Here is a 17,957-nt window from a genome sequence, read left to right as displayed (position 1 = left end):
TTGGTGCAAGCCACGGTGCATAAAATGGATACAGCAAATTATTTTAAAGCACTCTTCAAGAAAAATTCTACTGCTTGTTAGACATCCTTTAATATCTGTGGGATGTGAGACGTCACTTCAGATTTTTCTTAAATACCATCTAGAAATGTAGTCTAAACAACTCAGCAGTGAAAAGCAGCAAGTTTGATCATAATATGCATTTTATTTTAACCATTTGGGAGATAACTTTTCAAAACATTGTTTGTTTGCCATCATCAATGATCTTTTCAACCTATCCAAGTTCCTTTAGAGGAAGGACCTCCCCGGTGGGTGTTTCTGCTGCTTCATTTGCACCAAATACTGTCAGCTGTTTTATTCTGTACCTCAAACGAGGACGGTGGCAGGGTCAGATTTGCAATTATCTTTTTAGATGGTCATCTTTTTGTGCTATATCAAGTAAACCAGTTGTACCCCGTGCTGCCTGATAATCTCTGCTGTTTGCTAGCAGGGTTTGTGCTTGCTACAAGCAGATGTTCCTTCAAAGTGTGGTGGATAAATACCGAGTAACCTTGTAACTCTGCTGCTGTTTAATAGTATAACTTACTGAAAGAAACAGATTAAAGGAGGTTAGGCAAGGTCAGTCATGGAGAAATCTGTGTGAAAATTGGAGGAAATTGGTGTGAAGCCTATAGACAGCTGTCTTGAGGCACCAGTAGCTGCTTCCTGCTCTCATTGCTCTGCCAGTTCAGGTCTGGCTGCATCCCAGTGCAGCTTTTTGCTCCAAGCAAAATGGAGACTCTCACTGTATCATTATCTCTGAAATACATAGGAACAACCAAAATACAAAGAGATGATGGCTAGGCATAAGACCACACAGGGTCACATTGCAAAGTCAGGAATTAAACCATGTCTCCCCAGCTATGAGTTAATACTTCAGAAAAGCGATCCGTCACAAATGGAGCATAGCAGAGTGAATGCCACGAGCTGGAATTCTTCCTTTAATCACAAGATAAAGCCGACACTCCACCAGCTGTTTCTAGCATTGCCAGCTTTGCTTTCGGTTGCCATGTTGCCACGATTGTTGTATTCATCCTCCAGAATATTTTACAGAGTTTATATTGCACCTCAATCAAGGTCACTTTGGATGAGGAACGGCGTGGTGCATTAAGAGATAGGTAAGACTTAAAGGTGCTGAAGACCCAGGTTTAAGGGGTAGGGTATGTAACGATGGGCTGATGTGTGAAGTACATCCCTGCAGTTTCTCTGATGCTTTATGAAAACACTCGAGTTTCCTCCTTTTTCTCTCCTCCATATTCTGTGCTCCAGGGAAGCACAAGGTCCATTGGGGGCACAGTGCAGTAATTCTATTCTCTGTCACAGCTCCAAGATACGTAATTCAAATGATGACAGAGGAAAAGAAACCACAAACAACCCAACACCATAAAGAGGGTTTCCCAAGTTGAATCCATGCGCAGTGACTTTGCACTTTAGGAGTGTAAATTTGGCCTTCTCTGGTCTGTGAGCCTCATTGCTGGCTTTTCCTACCAGGTATGGCATCTGTGTGGAATGTTTCTGTAAAAATACCTACACGTGGGCTGAGGAAATGACTTTGGGGCGACCTTTGGTTGGCTGCGATGGGGTGAGATCCTCAGAGAGCGATCCATGTGTTGGGGGGAGCTTTGCTTCTGTGCAGGAACAGCCCTATCTACAACCCCACGTTCTCCTTCTAACTCTGAAAGTTCTGTTTGGGACGGAGCAGGGTATGCTCGGCAGAGAAAGACCTGGGGGTCCTGATGGATGAAAAACTCAACATGAGCCAGCAGTGTGCTCTGGCAGCCCGAAAAGCAAATGGGATCCTGGGCTCCATCAGGAGAGGGGTGGTCAGCAGGGATAGGGAGGTGATTGTCCCTCTCTACTCGGCTCTTGTGAGGCCCCATCTGTTGTACCGTGTCCAGGTGTGGAGCCCTCAGTACAAGAAAGACATGGAGATTTTGGAAAGGGTCCAGAGGAGGGACAGGAAGATGATCAGGGGGCTGGAGCACCTCCCCTATGAGGACAGGCTGAGGGAGTTGGGTTTGTTCAGCCTGGAGAAGAGAAGGTTGCGGGGTGACCTCATTGCAGCCTTTCAATACCTGAAGGGAACTTACTCCCAGGAGGGCTGTGAACTCTTGGAAAGGGCTGACAATAGCAGGACACGGGGAAATGGTTTTAAGTTGAAGGAGGGAAGATTTAGGTTGGATGTCAGGGGGAAGTTCTTCACTAGGAGAGTGGTTAGGCCCTGGAACAGGCTGCCCAGGGAGGTTGTGGATGCCCCGAACTTGGAGGTGTTCAAGGCCAGGTTGGACGGGGCCATGGGCAACCTGATCTAGTAAAGGTGTATGTTTGGTGGCCCTGCCAGGCAGGGGGTTGGAACTACATGATCCTTGAGGTCCCTTCCAACCTGTGTCATTCCGTGATTCTGTGATACCAGGCTTAATGTTGTAACAGAACCAGCTGGAAAACCAACGGGACCCAGCGTTGTGCTGGGCGCTGAATGCAAAGCGCAGGGCAGGTTCCTGAGCGGTGCTGCCGGGCGCAGCTCAGCCCCCACAACAACAACAACCGCCGTGAGGAGGCGGCGGCCATTGGAGCGCGGCGAGCGTGAGGCGGGAAGCGCCGTGTCACGTGGCCTCTCCTCAGCTCCGTCTCGCGCCGTCCGTTAGGAGGCGCTGAGGGAGGGCAGCGCAACGGCCCGCCTGCGTCACGTGACGCTCCGGGGCGGGCGGCCGCATCACGTGACCCGCCATGGAGGAGGCGGCTGGGAGGGCGCGCGGCCTACTCCTCCTCCTCCTCCTCCCCCCGGCAGCCGCGTCCCGCCCCGCCCCCCCCCGCCCTGCGCTCCGGAGGCGCTGAGCGGCGCAGCCCGGGCTCCGCGGCGCCCCGCCGGCCGGGCCATGGACTGAGGGGCACCATGGGAGCCAAGGAGTCCCGCATCGGCTTCCTCAGCTACGACGAGGCCTTGCGAAGGGGTGAGGGCCGGGGGGAAGGCGGGCAGGGGGCGCGGCGGCGGCGGGGGGCCCGGTTCTGTCAGCGCCCGGGGGGCTGCCGCTGTACCGGAGCGGAGCGGGGGGGGTGCGCCGTTGTGCGCCTCGGGTGCGCTACCCCGCCCGTATCCATTGCTCCCCCCCTGGATCCATTGCTCCCCCCCTGTGATCATTGCTCCCCCCCTGTGTTCATTGCTCCCCCCACACGCTCTTTAGCACCGGGCCCTGAGCAGCGCCCGTCCCCGCGCCCTCCGCCCTGGCGGCGCTGCCCACACCCAGGCTCCGCCGGCACCGGTCGGGCCTCGTCGTTTGGCGGCCGCCCCCGAGGGTGGCACCGGGCGAGGTTCGCTGACAGCAGCCGGCGCCCGCCCCGAGCGTTGACCGGCGGCAGCGCGCACTGCGCCCCGCGGGGCCGTGGCGGCTCCGCTCCGCGTGTTGCCGTGCCGGGCTCCCGCGATCCCGGAGGGGAAACGACGCGTAAACATGGACACGAGCTGCTCACCCTGACAGCAGCCCCGCTCTGCTGCGCTGTCCGAGGACAAAGAGGGACGGGGGTTTTGTCCAGGAGGTGGTTTGTATGGAGGATTTCTTGGGATGGTCGGGCTGTGTGTGCGCGTGATGCCGTGAGTGTGGCAGGTCACCTGTTTGATGTTTGCGGCGCTGATAAATTCCGTCGGCTCGGAGCGGTGCGTGGCTGCCCTGTTTGTGTCTGCTCACACCTGAGGAGCACATGACTGATAGGGAGAGCTGGCAGCGAGCGTTAATTGAAGGGGGAGCAAAGTAACGCCAAATGGAACATGTATTAGATGTTCATTAGATATCCCTCTTTTTTAATGGTGGAGATGAGGGATGCCATGTCAAGTAGGAAGTGGAGCAGCACGTTGTAAATACTGTCAAGCAGAGGAAACGAATGTGTGATTCGAACTCCTTTTCATTACAGATTTCAGACAGAACGGTCTTGAATTTCAGTTGCAGTGAAAGTATCTGAAGCTCCTGTAAAGCGTCTCTGTATATATAGCTCTGTATATTGTATATATTTTTAGAGGCACTGGAGTCATAAATGTAGTTGGGTAGAGGTGTGACATTGAATATAGCAGGAAACGTTTGGAATAAACTCAGTGGAGGAGAATGTTCATTTGGTCAAGGCTGAAAGCTCATAAATTAGGGAAGCTGTTTGAAATTGTGAAGTTAGATTTAAACTTGTATATTGCTTCAGAATGTGGAGGCCGATCTGGAAGCTTTGTAGGGAAAAGTTACTTAACACGAAAGTAAGATGAATTCTGAAGTTATTCTAAATTACTTCTTGCATAGTGAATGTAATTTTTAGTGCTATTCTTTCTACTTAAATCTTTGAATTCTGTATTTCTGTAGGAAAGCAGAAGTTGTTTCAGGCTCAATGTTTTGTTCAATGGTTGTGTTGCTTCACCAGTGAATCTCTGTGCATAAAACAGGCCAAGTATCAAGACACTGTTCATAAGGAAATAAAAGCCATGTCCTTCCATGCTCAGTTTCTGTACCTTATCTAATGTTGTCTGTAGGTTATTAACTGTTGGGAAATGTTTATATTCTATTTATATTTTATGTATCATAATTTCTCTTGGAGAAGAACCCAAAGGAGTGAAGGTGAGGAGCGTTCCTGCGGTTAAATGCTCACAATATAAATAACAGTAGCTAAAATGTAACTTCTGTTCAAAGAGATGAAAATGGGAGGGCAGTGTTAATGGCCCTGTTGGCTCTGGAACATGAGATAGCGCTGTGGTTCCTACTTTGTTTATATCTTGCTGGTGGGTGCGGGCAGCTGAGTGCCCTGCGGGTGATGGGGCTGGCGGGTGGCCCTGGTGGAGCTGCCTCATGGCCCCCAGCACAGCTCACACTGTGTTACAGTCTCCTTTCTCTCTTCTGCCCTTTAAAATCTTTGGTTGTGTAGCTTGGGAGTGGAAGGTAAGGGCTTCTATTTTAGACAGCTCTTTTCTTGTTAGGAATATTGCTGAGCTATGCTCATCGTAGCCAGAGGCACAACTTTACCCGTTGCTGTGGGAATGTTAAAGGTTTGGAACTTGTACTTATCTTTGAGCGAGGCTCTTCCTGACCCTGTAAACTTTGAAGTTGACATCTTTGTAAGGAAATTAAATTCTCGGACAAGTCATCATAGGTGAAATGAAGTATGTACGTTGTTGCAAAACTATGCATAATGAAATAGGTTTTCTCATCGAACGAAGTTTGTAATGAGTAGCGACACAAACGTGGTTCTTGGGTTTGTTGCTTTTTCTTACCCCAAGAGATGTGACAGTTTGGTGGTGGTGGCTTTTTGTTTGCCTTAGGGAAGGCTTCCCTGGCTCAGTCTGTACCCCACCTGGGTTTGGTGCCTTCTGCAGCACGTGCCTGAGATTGCCCAGTGTGAGGCCTTGTCTTATGCTGAGAGGTGTTGCTCTGAAGTCTGCCTTCTCCTCCTCCCCCTTCTACTGGCAGCCTTGGATCCTGCTTTGCTGGGGGCTGCTGTGAGCTGTGTTCTGTTTAGAACACTTCAACGAGGATCCCCTAGGAAGGAGATGGCTGTGTGCTATTAATTGATGGCTGGCTTATTTCAGATTTCTAAGTACTGTATTTCCCAATGACTTTAATGCATAATGCTTAAATAACGTTTGCAGTATAAGACAGACACATGGAGCATACATCTATCAAGATACTTGAAAATTAGGAGATGGAGCAGCGATCACAGAAACTCAGTTTCCTATTGAGATAGCGGGTCATGCTAACTCAGGCTATTTTCAGCTTATGTATGCTGAAATATATTCAGTCAGGTAACCACTTAAACCAAGGAAACGTCAATGAACAGTCACGTATCTGTGTATTTTATACTGGGGAGGAGGGCTGGGCTTTTATTCTGCTAAAAGCATGTTAACATTGCTCTTCTGCATGTGCTGGGGTGGAAGAGGAGCTGCAGCCGCATCTGAGTGGCTAATGAGCGCTGCCTGCAGAGAGAGAGGCTGCTGAAAGGTCTCTGGGGTCCCTTCCTACCCAAATCAGGCTCTGCTCATTCATGTCCTCACACTTACAGATGTAGTAAGTCTGACTAAAGGATTTCAGGAGGCTGATTCGCGTGCGTCAGTTGATCTCACCCTGATGACAAAATCCATGGGCTCAGCCCTTGGGCCCCAAGAGAACAACTTCTTCATCACTGCAGACTTTGAAATGAACTTCTTAAATCCACAACGTGTTTTTAGGATCTTCTTTGAGGTCGTGTAGATCATTTGGGCCGCTTGTGTCAGCCGGTATCTGATGGCTTTGGGGCTCTGTCATGTGATGGAAGCAGGTATGAATGTGTCGCTTCTCACTTCCTGTTTATAAATCTGCAGAGCTGCGAGTAGCTGCTCGAATTCACAGAGCAGTAATTATTTCACAACTGTGGCATTTAGTTCTGATGCTTGTTTTGGGAGGATACCTCAGTAGCTTTAGCTGGACATGTAATATTCTGTGCAAATGTCTTCTTAAACTTCCACAAACGGATGGGAAAAGGCTGCTTTTCGAGGTCTTTTCACCCTGTAGTGCTGCAGCAAAGTAGCAGTGACTGCTTTCTCTTTTACTTCATGTTCCGAGTTGAGAGAAGTGGTTGTTTTTGGTCTCTTCCTATTTACTGTTGGAACGTTTGCGTGGTGAACTTCAGCCAGCCGACAGTGTTGCCTTTCCTGAGATGCCAATTGTTGGGCTTTAGAAGAATCTATGAGATGCCATTTGAAAAGTTCTAAATTAGAGAAAATTGTTGTCATCTGATTAAGCTTCTGTGAATGATGAGGCTTTGAGGGAGCACCTTTTGGATAGGCCTTCACTTATTCTTGTATGGCACCTGAGGGCAGCTCTGCCAGGCACAGCAGCGACCTGAGGAGTAAGTGCCTGGGTGAGGGGTGGGCACACAGTGGGGTAAGTCTGATAAAGCAATGTTAAGGAGTGCAGGTGTTTCATAAACAGCAAAGGGTTGAACACCTTAAAGCAGAAAGCCCTCAAAACCTCTAAGTATGATTCAGTAAATGTTGGGAGTTCTCTAGTTTCTCACTTTAACAGATTAAATGTATCTTTTAAATAATAGTAGTCTCATAACATTAGGTGCATTGTTATCCTGTCAGCGTGTTACTAGAGATTCAAATCAAAGCAGTCAGGAAAGCTGCCAAGTGAGCGTAAATAGATAATATCATTTCAGCCATGGTGGCTGGGAGCTAAGGGATAAGCCAAACAAATCCTCGTTTTGAGTGTCAAACAACTTGGCATAAGCTACGAGTATAATATCTGGCAGTTATTTACGTAATATATTTTCTTATCCTGATGGTGTGGATTTAAATGAAGAGCTGAAAACATTCTTGTGTTGTCCTAGAGAAGACATGCCTGTATCTCATTGCTCATATAACTCTTGGTTGTTCTGCTTTGTCTTACGTTTTAATCAATGAAATCAAGTTATTCACTGTCAGCTCTTTCTAGTCAGTACGTAGTTGGTATTTGTGTAACAGCAGGCTTGGGTGCTGTTCTTTAATTTTAATAAATATACATACCCAGAGAGAGTGTTAAACTTTTATCCTTACAGATTTTCAGGGCCTGTCTGGATAGAGCCCTCTGCCTGCTGGTCTGAGTGGCTCTGACTCAGCTTTCAGCACAGAGCTGACCTACGTGACCTTCTGAGCTGCTTCCCGACCTGATGGGTGCTGTGAAATATTTCTGTTCATTTTCAACTTGGCAAAGCCTTGTTTTTATGGAGTATAACTTCAGGCTTCTATATCTACCTGATAATATCCTACAGAGATGATAAAATAGGACAAAAATAGGAACCTGAGAAGCTTTTCAAAATGATGTGAAGCATCTCATAATGAAATGTGAAAGGGGGTGGGGGGAAGCACTGCTACTTGAGTCCTGCTGTACTTGACCCAAACCAGCATTGGGCTTTCTGGCTGCTGGCACTGTATGAGAAATCAGTAAAACAGCCTTCATTCCCTTTCTTATGCTTAAATTGAAGCCAGCCTACTGTCTCATTTTGTAAGTATGGCATTCAGTTCTTTAGTCCTCTTCTAAAATGAAATTGCCTTCAAAACCTGAGCCTGTGAAGGGAGGACAAGCCATGCGAGAATAAAGAACGAAGTGATGTGGGTAGGTGAGACATGGTTTGTCTATTTAATTTTATGAATTAAATTGTGCAACTGCTACTTTCTGATAGGGCCCATTATGATTTTCCTGTAATTGAAAAAAGAATCAGACATTACCACTGTCTGTCATTTTTAACTGATAGCAAATGCTCTGAAAATTAGATGGGTATTTATTTTTGTTAGCTGGTGAATTCCCAAATTCATTCTAAATAAGTTGGTATGTGGGGAGTGTCTAATGAGTGTGTCTAATGGGTGCTGTAACCTTGAGGCCTTATCTTCACTTAGCAGTTATTTTTCAAATAATCCTGCTTGCTTTTGTCCAAGAAGAAATTCAAAACACAGTGAACATACAGAATGGAAACAGGGGAGGTGTAGAACAAGCATTGCATTTCCAAACACTGGAATTGTTTCTGTCTACTGAGCTAGTTATTTCAAGGACTGCTGTACTCCAGAGCTGTTCACTTGTAGGCTGTTGTTTGTTGCTGGGTTTTTTGTTTGTTTGCTTTTAGGATTGTTTGGGTTATTTAACTGGCCTGGTGGCTGGTGAAGCTTTTCCCAGCAGGGAGCTGAGCACCCCACAGCCAGGCAGGTGATGTAGGAGCTGCTGTCTGCACGGTGTTACTGCTGGCTGAGGGGCTGGGAATGCATCCAGAAGAGTTTGGTGTCATGCCACAGGATCCCTTACAGAACAAAGAGCTTATGGACACCTCTGAAGTGAAGCTGTGTTCCAAGCAAGTGGAAGTGGTGTGAGTTTTTATGCCTGTCCTTGACTCGTCTGTTCTTTGCCCTTGTAACCAGTGACACATTGGCTGTCAGCGTTGTTACTGTGCCCCAGGTAGTGAGCAGCACCAAGCTGTGTGCTAGGAACAAATACTTGAGTAACTTGTGGGACTCGGTGTGCAGTGGAGGCTACTTTGCAGCATGTGATGTTCATTTTGAGCTGCTCCAGGTCAGTGCTGGCTGGCGGCTGGGTTGTATGAGGGACACGTGGTGGTGGGATGGGAAGTGTGATGAGGGCATGTAACACGAGTCTGCAGGCTCTTCTTCATGCAGATTTTAGAACTGCGTTTTGCAATCTATCCTTGAGTAATATCACAACAGAAAACACCGTATTCCTTATTTAGGTTCCTAGATTGGGAAGAAAGTTTTGGAGGTTAATTCTAAACAAGGCTTTCAATTTTTAAGTACTTTTAAAACAAGTTTCTTAATTTGTTATTGCTTGAAGCAGTTGCTTTTTTGCTGAAGTTATGGTTAATCTAGATTGCTGTGAATATCCTTATGATATCTGCAGTATTGAAAAACTACAGAAAGCATATTTAACATTTAATTTTCATATGAAAAGGTCATTTACATAATGAGACAATGAAGCCTTTGGGCAAAGATGAATGTAGAAGAAAAAATCCATTAATGTAGATTCTGCCTCTGAGTTCGAAAGGATCTGATTCACAAAACTTTGAACACTATATTATTGCAGTGCTTTACTGGAAGGAAAATACCCCGCTTACCTGAAGGGTGGCAAAATCCTGATGCACGTTCTGTTTAGTGATGCCTTAAGGGGCATCTCACTTTTGTTAGCAGTGACTGTTTCTGCACAGCTTTGGTCTTGTCAGCTGAGCTGTATAAGAGTCATTTCTTTTTTACATGATGGATCTTAGTGCCTTGGAGAAGTGGGTTTATCACTCACCTGTACTTACAGCTGAGCATGGTTGGTGAAGGCCTTGTAGGTAAGGATGGGCTTGGAAAGAGTGCTGACCTTCTGACTGCAGTTCTATTAAACTGATGGGAAAGCTGTTCAGGATTTCTTGTTCTTCATAGGTCTTCGTTTGAAGCAAAATACAACTGCATGTAATTTCTGTAGTGTTTGAACCAAATCTGTTTACAACTGATGCAAATCACAGTCGGTCACAATAGTATTTTGTGCAGACAGTGAGGTCACTTATCACAGTGGCAATAAACCCAGAAATCCTTCATTGTTTTGGTGTAATCCTGATGGGAAGCTGAGTTCTGCGAGGCAGAGATGTGTGTTTGTTAGTTAAATAATTGAGTAGCTTTTAAAGATGACTTCCTCTGTAGAAGTCTACTAGCATTTGTAACAGGGCCTTCATTTGTCTTTGAAGCAAAATGGGATAAGCCTGAGAAAAGTTTGGATAATTTATAGTCAAAGCAGTTTGCAGCGGCCAGGCTTTATTTCCCACTGTATGCTTTATTTAATGTAAAAGTGGCCCATGCACTAAATTTATTACCTCCCTGAATCACTGCTTGTCCCTTTTTGCTCTGTGATTAACTCTGTGGCAGTGATTGGCTCTTGCAGGTAGGTGATATGGCATGTGGAGGGACAGGCCATGGTCTGTAGGGCTTTTAAATCCTCCTCCTTTGTGGCTGTTAGGGCACAGAGCAAACCTCTCCTGCCACGTGGAAGCTTGCAGGTGAGGCCAGCAGCCAGTTGTACTTACTGAGTGCTGAGTCTGGGGACAAACCAGACAGTCCTTCTGTGGTGCTGCTTGTGAGCTGTGCAGGTGAAGTATTCAGCTGGGCATTAAGGAGGAATGTGCTTCAAACCATTCTGGGTTCCTTGGAAAGAACACTGTGGAAGCTGAGGACCTGCTGCAGGGGGAATGTGGAGCCATGCTTTCTGGTGTCTTATATAATGCTTATTTTGACAGTGATTTTCCTGTGTTCAAAGCCTTTGAAGCTGCTTCTCTTAGAACTGTAGGTAATAGCTGTTTTCTTGGAACTATGCAAGGGTAAGAAGAACCGTGTAACTTGGCTCCAAATCAGTTTCAATATAAAACTTTAACCTTTTCTTAAAATTGTAAATAAATAACTTCAATGGCAGTGCAACATCGGATCTTAGACTGCAGGGAAAGGGGGAAGAAAAATTATTATGTGCTTTGCAGTCTTAAAGAAAGAACATTGAAAAGGAAGACTTGATGCTTCAAGAATAATGTTGCAATTGTTTGGAGTCTGAATTGGATCCAGGAGCTCTGAGAAGTAACACCACTGTGCCCAAATAGGATGTACTTGCATTCTACATAGAGATATATTTCTCTAACATTACAAATAACACCCATTACAACCAGCCCCCTTTTGATTCTTCCTTACGTAAGCTATGTTAGATATTCACATTGAACTGGTCTTGTTTTTATTTTGTGGTGTTTGTTATCACAGAATCATAGAATGGCCTGGGTTGAAAAGGCCCACAGTGCTCATCCAGTTTCAACCCCAGGCTGCTCAGAGCCACATCCAGCCTGGCACTGAACGCCTCCAGGAATGGGGCATCCACAGCCTCCTTGGGCAGCCTGTTCCAGTATGCCACCACAATCATCCATTCATACCATACAGGTATTTAGCGTAGAACACACACTTGTATTTCCTTTGTGTTTTGAATTGATATTCCTCCAGTGCTAATGGAAGTTTTCGTGTTTTGCCTTGCTGCAGGCTTGTTTGGCCTGTTCAGTCATGAACTGAAAGACTTGAGCAGGTACTGTCACAGCAGTACTCTGCAGATGATATAGGACTGATTTAGTTGGATTTTAGCAATTTTATCCCTGTTAACTTCTTAGTTTGAGAAATAATTTTGAAGATCTGAAGCCTCAAATGGAAAAAAGCTGGAAGTTGGTGAGCAGAACAGGAAGTGCTGCATGCAGTAAGACTGGGTGGAAAGGACTGAGAGCGGTGAGTTAACAACCAGAACTTTAGTTCTGCAGATTTAAATTTCTTCTATAAATGAGCTTGAATATGACATCATGAATCTATTTCAGGCTGAAGAAGTACTTCCTTTCAGGCCATGTTTGAGTAGTTAGATGCCCAGAAACAAGAGCTTCTCTGCACTGGAAATTTCCTACTCTTGTGAAGAAGGCTTTTACTGCATTTTATCTGTGATACAGTTAAATACTGGATTTCAGCTCAGAAATTACAGAGGTGAATTTGCACTTCATATGGCTGAAGCAGCGTTGCTTTAAGAAAAATAATTGCTGGCAGTCAGTGTCATCAGTATTACCTGCTCTGAGTTCCATAGGGGTGTTAATGAAGGGTGTCATCAGTGCAAAAAGTAAAACAAATATGTTATAGTCCTCCATTCTACAATGTTGCAGCTAATGATGTGTTCCTTCTGTTCCCAAAGAATTACAATCAATCTTTTTGCCACTGACAAATTCCCCCTCTCCCCCCTATTTTTTGTTACCTGCAGCTCTATTGTCATCTCCTGGTCTTGGTTAAAGAATGGCTGTTTAAGTGTCTTGTAATAATTAATCTTATTCCCTAAATAATGAGTAAAAATGGCTCCATTCAGATGTCTCAGTAAAGTCTTAGCTATCTTAACACAACGCTTGGCAGTCACAATACACAACAGGAATTTAAGGATTACAGCAACAGAATTTTGGTATTTAAAAGAAAAAAAAAAAGTTATTCAAACTTTCTTCTTTCTTTTTTTTCCCCCCTTCATGCCTATTCTTTGGCTCTTGGCGGCTCATCCAGGGCATAAAGCTTTTCTTGGTTCTATTAGACCTAACCACAGAGCGTATGAAAGGTATGACATCTTGTGTGTGGGGAGCAGAAGATTTAGTTATTACAATAGGATTTGCCAATTTTCTGTAACGTGAATACTTAGCATTTATGTGACACTTTTAATCTTCAAAGAGCTTCCTTCTCACAGTTACCATCCTCAAAAAGAATGCCATTAAGTATTATTAGCCTGTTTTATCCATCTGTAACATATCTCTATCAGGGCACACACTGTCACGTTGCTATTTGGATTATGTTTGCTTCAAGCAAAGCTAATCAGCACAGGTTCTGTGACAGCCCTCCCCATAAGGCTGTGTGGATGGGAATTGCCACATAATAGCCCCAGCAGTGAAATAATCCTCCCACCATCTGAGCAGTGAAATCTCATTGGCTATATTTTATATCCTCACGAATTGAAGGAGCCTGGTTTTATGTGTTCTCCAGTCCTACCCTGTAAGCTGCAGAAGAAAGCTAAAGAACCTGAAAATTCAGTAATCTCTGCAGGTCATTAACATAACTTTTATTGTATGTGCTCTTGCAAATTTAAATGCAATAGAATGCAGTCATAAAGACAAAGTAATTACCGCTATCAATTAGAGAAGTGGTAAACTTGTTCTCAGCAGGTGCCCAAAGCTGTTACCAGCCGCAGTTCACCATGGCATGGCACTGCCCTGGCCATGGCCTTTTCTGGGCATCCCTTGCTTCTTCCCGGCTCTGTGTGTTCTAGAGGAGTTTGCATTGATCCTGGAGAGGAGAGTGTCCAGAGCCTCACAGCCAGCTGTGGGGACAGCACAGGAAAGGGAGAAAGGCAGAGGTGTGCACTTAAAGCAGTGTGTAACACAGAGCAACCCTGGGTTATGGGAGCCCTCACATTGGGGGGCAGCCCTTCATGAAGCGCCCAATGCCCGGGGGCAAAGCCATGGCTTGTTGCTCTGCTCTGGGATTTGTTCCAAACATTTTCCCTGCACGTTTTACCTCGTTGAAGATTTTTAATCATTGCTTCGGTTCTTGACAACTTCATAACCGCAGCCATTGAGTCACAATAAGGACTAATGAAAAAAGTAATAAAATTTCCATGTATAACTAGGATGGAGGTTCCTGAGGGAAATATTGAGCAAGTGATTACAGGGAAGATAATTGTCTGGTTAGAGAATTATATGCCCTACGAATTTGATATTGAACCTGTAAAATTGTCACTTAAGAATCAAAACATGAGAACTATTGAAATGAGAGGAGGTAGTCAGAACTTGAGGTAGGTGAGCTTTGCTTGTTTTCTGAAGAATAATCAAGTGTGTTATTTTAAAACTCAGTTTTGGGTATTTTTAGTGAAGGATGAAAACTGATGGCTGCAAATTATCGCTTGCCTTGTGTACTTGAGATCTGCAGGGCAGATTTTGTTATAGCAAGCTGTCTTTTATTCAGTAGTGACTGGAATAAGTAGTAGGAATTCAGATTTCTTTTTTCTCAATTATTTTGTCTCCTGTTTGTTGAGTATTGTGGACATTTTGATGCTTAAGAATTCTGGGGTGAAAAGCACCATCCCTGCTGGGTATTTTATAAGCTCCCTCACTTAGTGAGCTCAGAGTGCATTTCCCCTTCCTCTCAGCAGAGCTTTCTATCCCCTTTTTATTTAAATGAAATATTTTAGGCTTTTGATACATCAAGATCTTGTCCAATGTTGGTGCTGTTACTGCTGCTCATGGCAATATAAGTGATGCTGTGTGTGCTGCTTTGGGGCTGGTGGTGTAAGTAGAAGTTACCAACTTGCTGAGTTGCTTTCAGCAGTCACTGCCGCCCCAGTGGGATGGCAGTGAAGGCAGCAGGTAGGATGTAGGTTCTGTGGTTTGTTACATGAGCTTTTAATTGGCTCTCAGTTTATAGCAGCCATGGCAGAGTAACTCCACCTACTCTCTGTTGCACTGCTGGGATTCTGTCCTCTTCACAGATTAATGCATCTCCTTTGTACAGTGCTTTTATAGAGTGTTTTAGATCGTTATCAAACATCTGTCTGATGGAGACTAGAATTTAGATTCGTTTTAGTGCTGAGACAATTAAGACAGGGAGAGGTTAAGTGTCTTTTGCCTGAGTGTCTCAGACAGTCTTAAAGAGCTGAATGCTGTGCTTTTCTTCTTCTCTCTGGCTACAACAGCCAATTTTTCATGCTTTAGAAGGCTACATTTCATATCTCGTTCTGCATCATCACAGCGTTTTATATTATTTTGCTTGAATTTTGAAGATCAGGAGAAGAGGCATTGCAAAGGGAGGCATTTGTCTGATCTTGACTTTCTTAATAAATGTGAAACAGAAATTTAAAGTGCCTATACTGTGCTCGCGCTTTGCATGTGTCGTAGGCAAGGTATATAACAATTATGCTATATAAGCTATAATAAAACCATTAAGCCTGACTAACTACTTCTTTTAACCTTTACATAAGCTTCCATCAAAATTAATATCCATTTCTTATAGCGCTTAACATTCATGCGCGATCTGTTGCATCTTAAGCAGCAGTGCTTGCCCACAGACTTTGGTGTTACTTCTCATTGCATCTGTAAATCCTTAAACTTTGCAGGGGTGCTGGTGGGCAGATGTATGTGTGAGTTGGAGAGGTGAGTTGATATATATATGGTAATTTGTAGAATCTGGACTGATTTTAACTGTCTTCATGTGTTCTTTGAAAGAATCGTGCTATTGAAGTAATTTCTAAGTACCTTAGGGACTGATGAATCTAGCCTAGGGAAGTATGGTAGGGCGAGCACTTCTGCTACTGAGGAGCTGACCTCAAGTTAACCCTATTTTCTAGCTCTGCTTCCAGGCTAGGCAAGGAACCAACAAGGAGCTTTAAGTCTAGGGCTGGGAACTTAGGTATGCATAGTTTGAATTGCGGGTACAGCTTTAGTCTGAAAGGAAAGCTCTGGGATGAGAACTGGCTGATAGACACCTAGAGTGAAAGCAGCTGAGAGAGAGAGGGGTGGCTTCCAGCATGGAGCTGTATGATGGGGTGGTTGGATTTGGAAGGTGCTATATACAACCATTGAGCTGGACTGCTGTTAGTTTAAAAAGAATAATACTGGAATTGTAAATCCATATAAACAGCATTAAGTTTAAATAATGCTATTAAACTAAAAATAACCTTGGCAATTGGGTGAGCTGGAGGTTTGTTACAATTACTGTAAGTTGCTGTGACATTTTTAGCTGAGGTTGCATGGTTTCATTTAAACTTTATTAAACAAACTGGAGCTCCAGGATTCCCTGGAGAGTTGGATGCTGCACTATCTTCTGTTCAGCTGTCTGCAGCAGTGCTGGAAGGCATCCAGCCCAGGTAGTGCTCAGGAGGTTTGTGCTGCCTGCTAAGGTTGCCTGGACAGATTGGCACAGCCTGCGACCTTTCCTTTAGCGGTGAAGACATCTTGATTGAGGGATGTGCTGTGGCAGCAGGCTGAGTCAGATACAACCGTAAGAATTAGAATTCAATAAGTAACTCTTGAAATGTGCTTTTATTATTTGGAATTGGATCCTTACAATGAGAAGGTAGCTTTTGTAGTTTAGAGATATGCAGAAGTAGGCACGTGGTTCCAGTTAATAGCTGCACGGCTTTCTTTGCAATGAGATTGAGGTTCTGCCACCTGTTACTGGTAGGAATGACAAGATGTGTTTTGCTGTGTTGACTATCATAAACTTATTTTGGGAAGTCTTACGTGTGCTGTTTTTCACAGGTTGTGAATGTAGCGGCAGCGTCTGTGAGCACAGCATGTGTGTGTGTAGGGAGAGCGGTGTGGGATGGGCCTTGTAGGTGTTGTGGAAACAAACGAGAGACCTCCAGTGAACACAGGGACGTGCTGCTCAAGGCTGCTGCTTGGGAGCTGAGGGCAGCATTTGACATTGACCTCTTAATAAAATCTGTTTTACATAAATAACACCTCTGACCTCCGTTGGACTGACTGTTAGCATAGGATTTGTGCAACTGAGAGACAGTAGCTTGTGGGCGTGTGGGTGTGCTCATTTTTATTACTGTAATAAATGTATCGCTTCTGGGAGTATTACTTTCCTAATTTAGGACTTATTTCTTCTCATCGCGCTCTACCTCTATACCAAATAATTGGAAGGTTTTTGTTGGGATTTTGTATTCAAATACTTTGTCACTTCTAGACTTAAACACTGATAATATCATTGTTTTCTTCTCTCCTCATTTCAGTAATACATTTAAATCAAGGCACGTGGCAGTATAATGGGTTTATTTTTGTGAAGCTCTGCAGCTGATTTGAGATGGCCTGCTTCAGTCACTTCAGTGTGTCCTGGGGAAGGAAGGGAAATGATCACCTCTTCTGTAATTCCATGACCTGTTTTGTAGCTTCTGTATGCAAACAATAACATTAAGTCATCTCTAGTGCTAGTAATTCATGTTTGAAATATGACATGGGCTGGCAGTATCATCTTATCAGCTACTTAATGTCATACTGACATTCTTATTTATCAGTAGCACCAGTGCTGTGTGGATCATACTCGAGGTGTATTTCTGAGATCCATGGATTCTTTTTCAGGTTAAAAAAGAAAAAGTCCCCAGCATCTATAATAACATTTGAAAAGAAACTTGACCCAGTTTTTGCTCTTACGTGCAGCTGTAAAGTCACCAGGCTTCTTCAGTGCTGATGAGGTTTGGAATTCAGAGGGAACATTTTGACGTGATTTGCTTTTCAAGGAATGATTTATTTATTTATTTATTTTGGGGGATGAATTAATTGAAATGTAGAAGCTGTAAAGAGTGTTGGATTAAGCTCTGAAGTGTTCTATTTTAGTTTGGCTGACAAAAACCTTAAGCTATTGGCCATTCAGTGTTGCTCCATCTGAATGGTGACGGCAAGGAAAGGAAAATGTCTTCCTGTAAATACAGTGCAATAGCTGTCATGAGCAGCATCAGTTCCTTGGTGCCTGGATGGTAAATAGCTCTTCCTGCAGTATGTGGGAACTTGCAGCTTGATTTTTGACAAGGATCAAAAGTATCTCATGGAGATACTTCATGACAGCACTTGATGATGGGACTATAGCAGTTCTTTGCCTTATTTGGAGCTTCTTAATCAGTATATACTGTTAGAAAATTGCCTTTGCTTGTGAAATAGGAAGGCAGGGCTGCTTTTGAGGACAGTCATATGCAGGTATATGGGAGATCTCTTCAAACTCCTTGTGTGTGGAGCTTGTGAAAAGTTTGAACAGGTTGCAGCTGATAATCAGATTTTGACTATGTGGGGAAACCTTGGGTGAAGAGTTACTTCTAGTCCAAACTAGTTTTGCTGTTGAATTCATGTTGTGCTCTACTGTCTTATAAGCCAGT

The 17,957-nt window shown here is 44.4% G+C and overlaps 1 protein-coding gene across 3 annotated transcripts in view; it reads left to right on the top strand.

Moving 5' to 3' along the window:
* Positions 1-2,761: 2,761 nt before the first annotated feature.
* The window catches only part of USP32 (ubiquitin specific peptidase 32), a 59,455-nt gene continuing 44,259 nt past the window's right edge, over positions 2,762-17,957 (top strand). For 2 of the 3 annotated variants that reach the window (XM_015880897.3, XM_085521661.1), the window contains exon 1: positions 2,762-2,987. In XM_015880897.3, coding sequence (XP_015736383.1) covers positions 2,930-2,987 — 58 coding nt within the window. In that variant the 5' untranslated portion in view covers positions 2,762-2,929. The remainder of the gene's footprint in view (positions 2,988-17,957) is intronic. The other variant, XM_085521662.1, reaches the window with a different exon arrangement.

Source organism: Coturnix japonica, chromosome 22 (assembly GCF_054131305.1).
Source record: "Coturnix japonica strain WE chromosome 22, WE-NBRP24, whole genome shotgun sequence".
NCBI lineage: Eukaryota > Metazoa > Chordata > Aves > Galliformes > Phasianidae > Coturnix > Coturnix japonica.
This window is presented reverse-complemented; position numbering and strand designations above follow the sequence as displayed.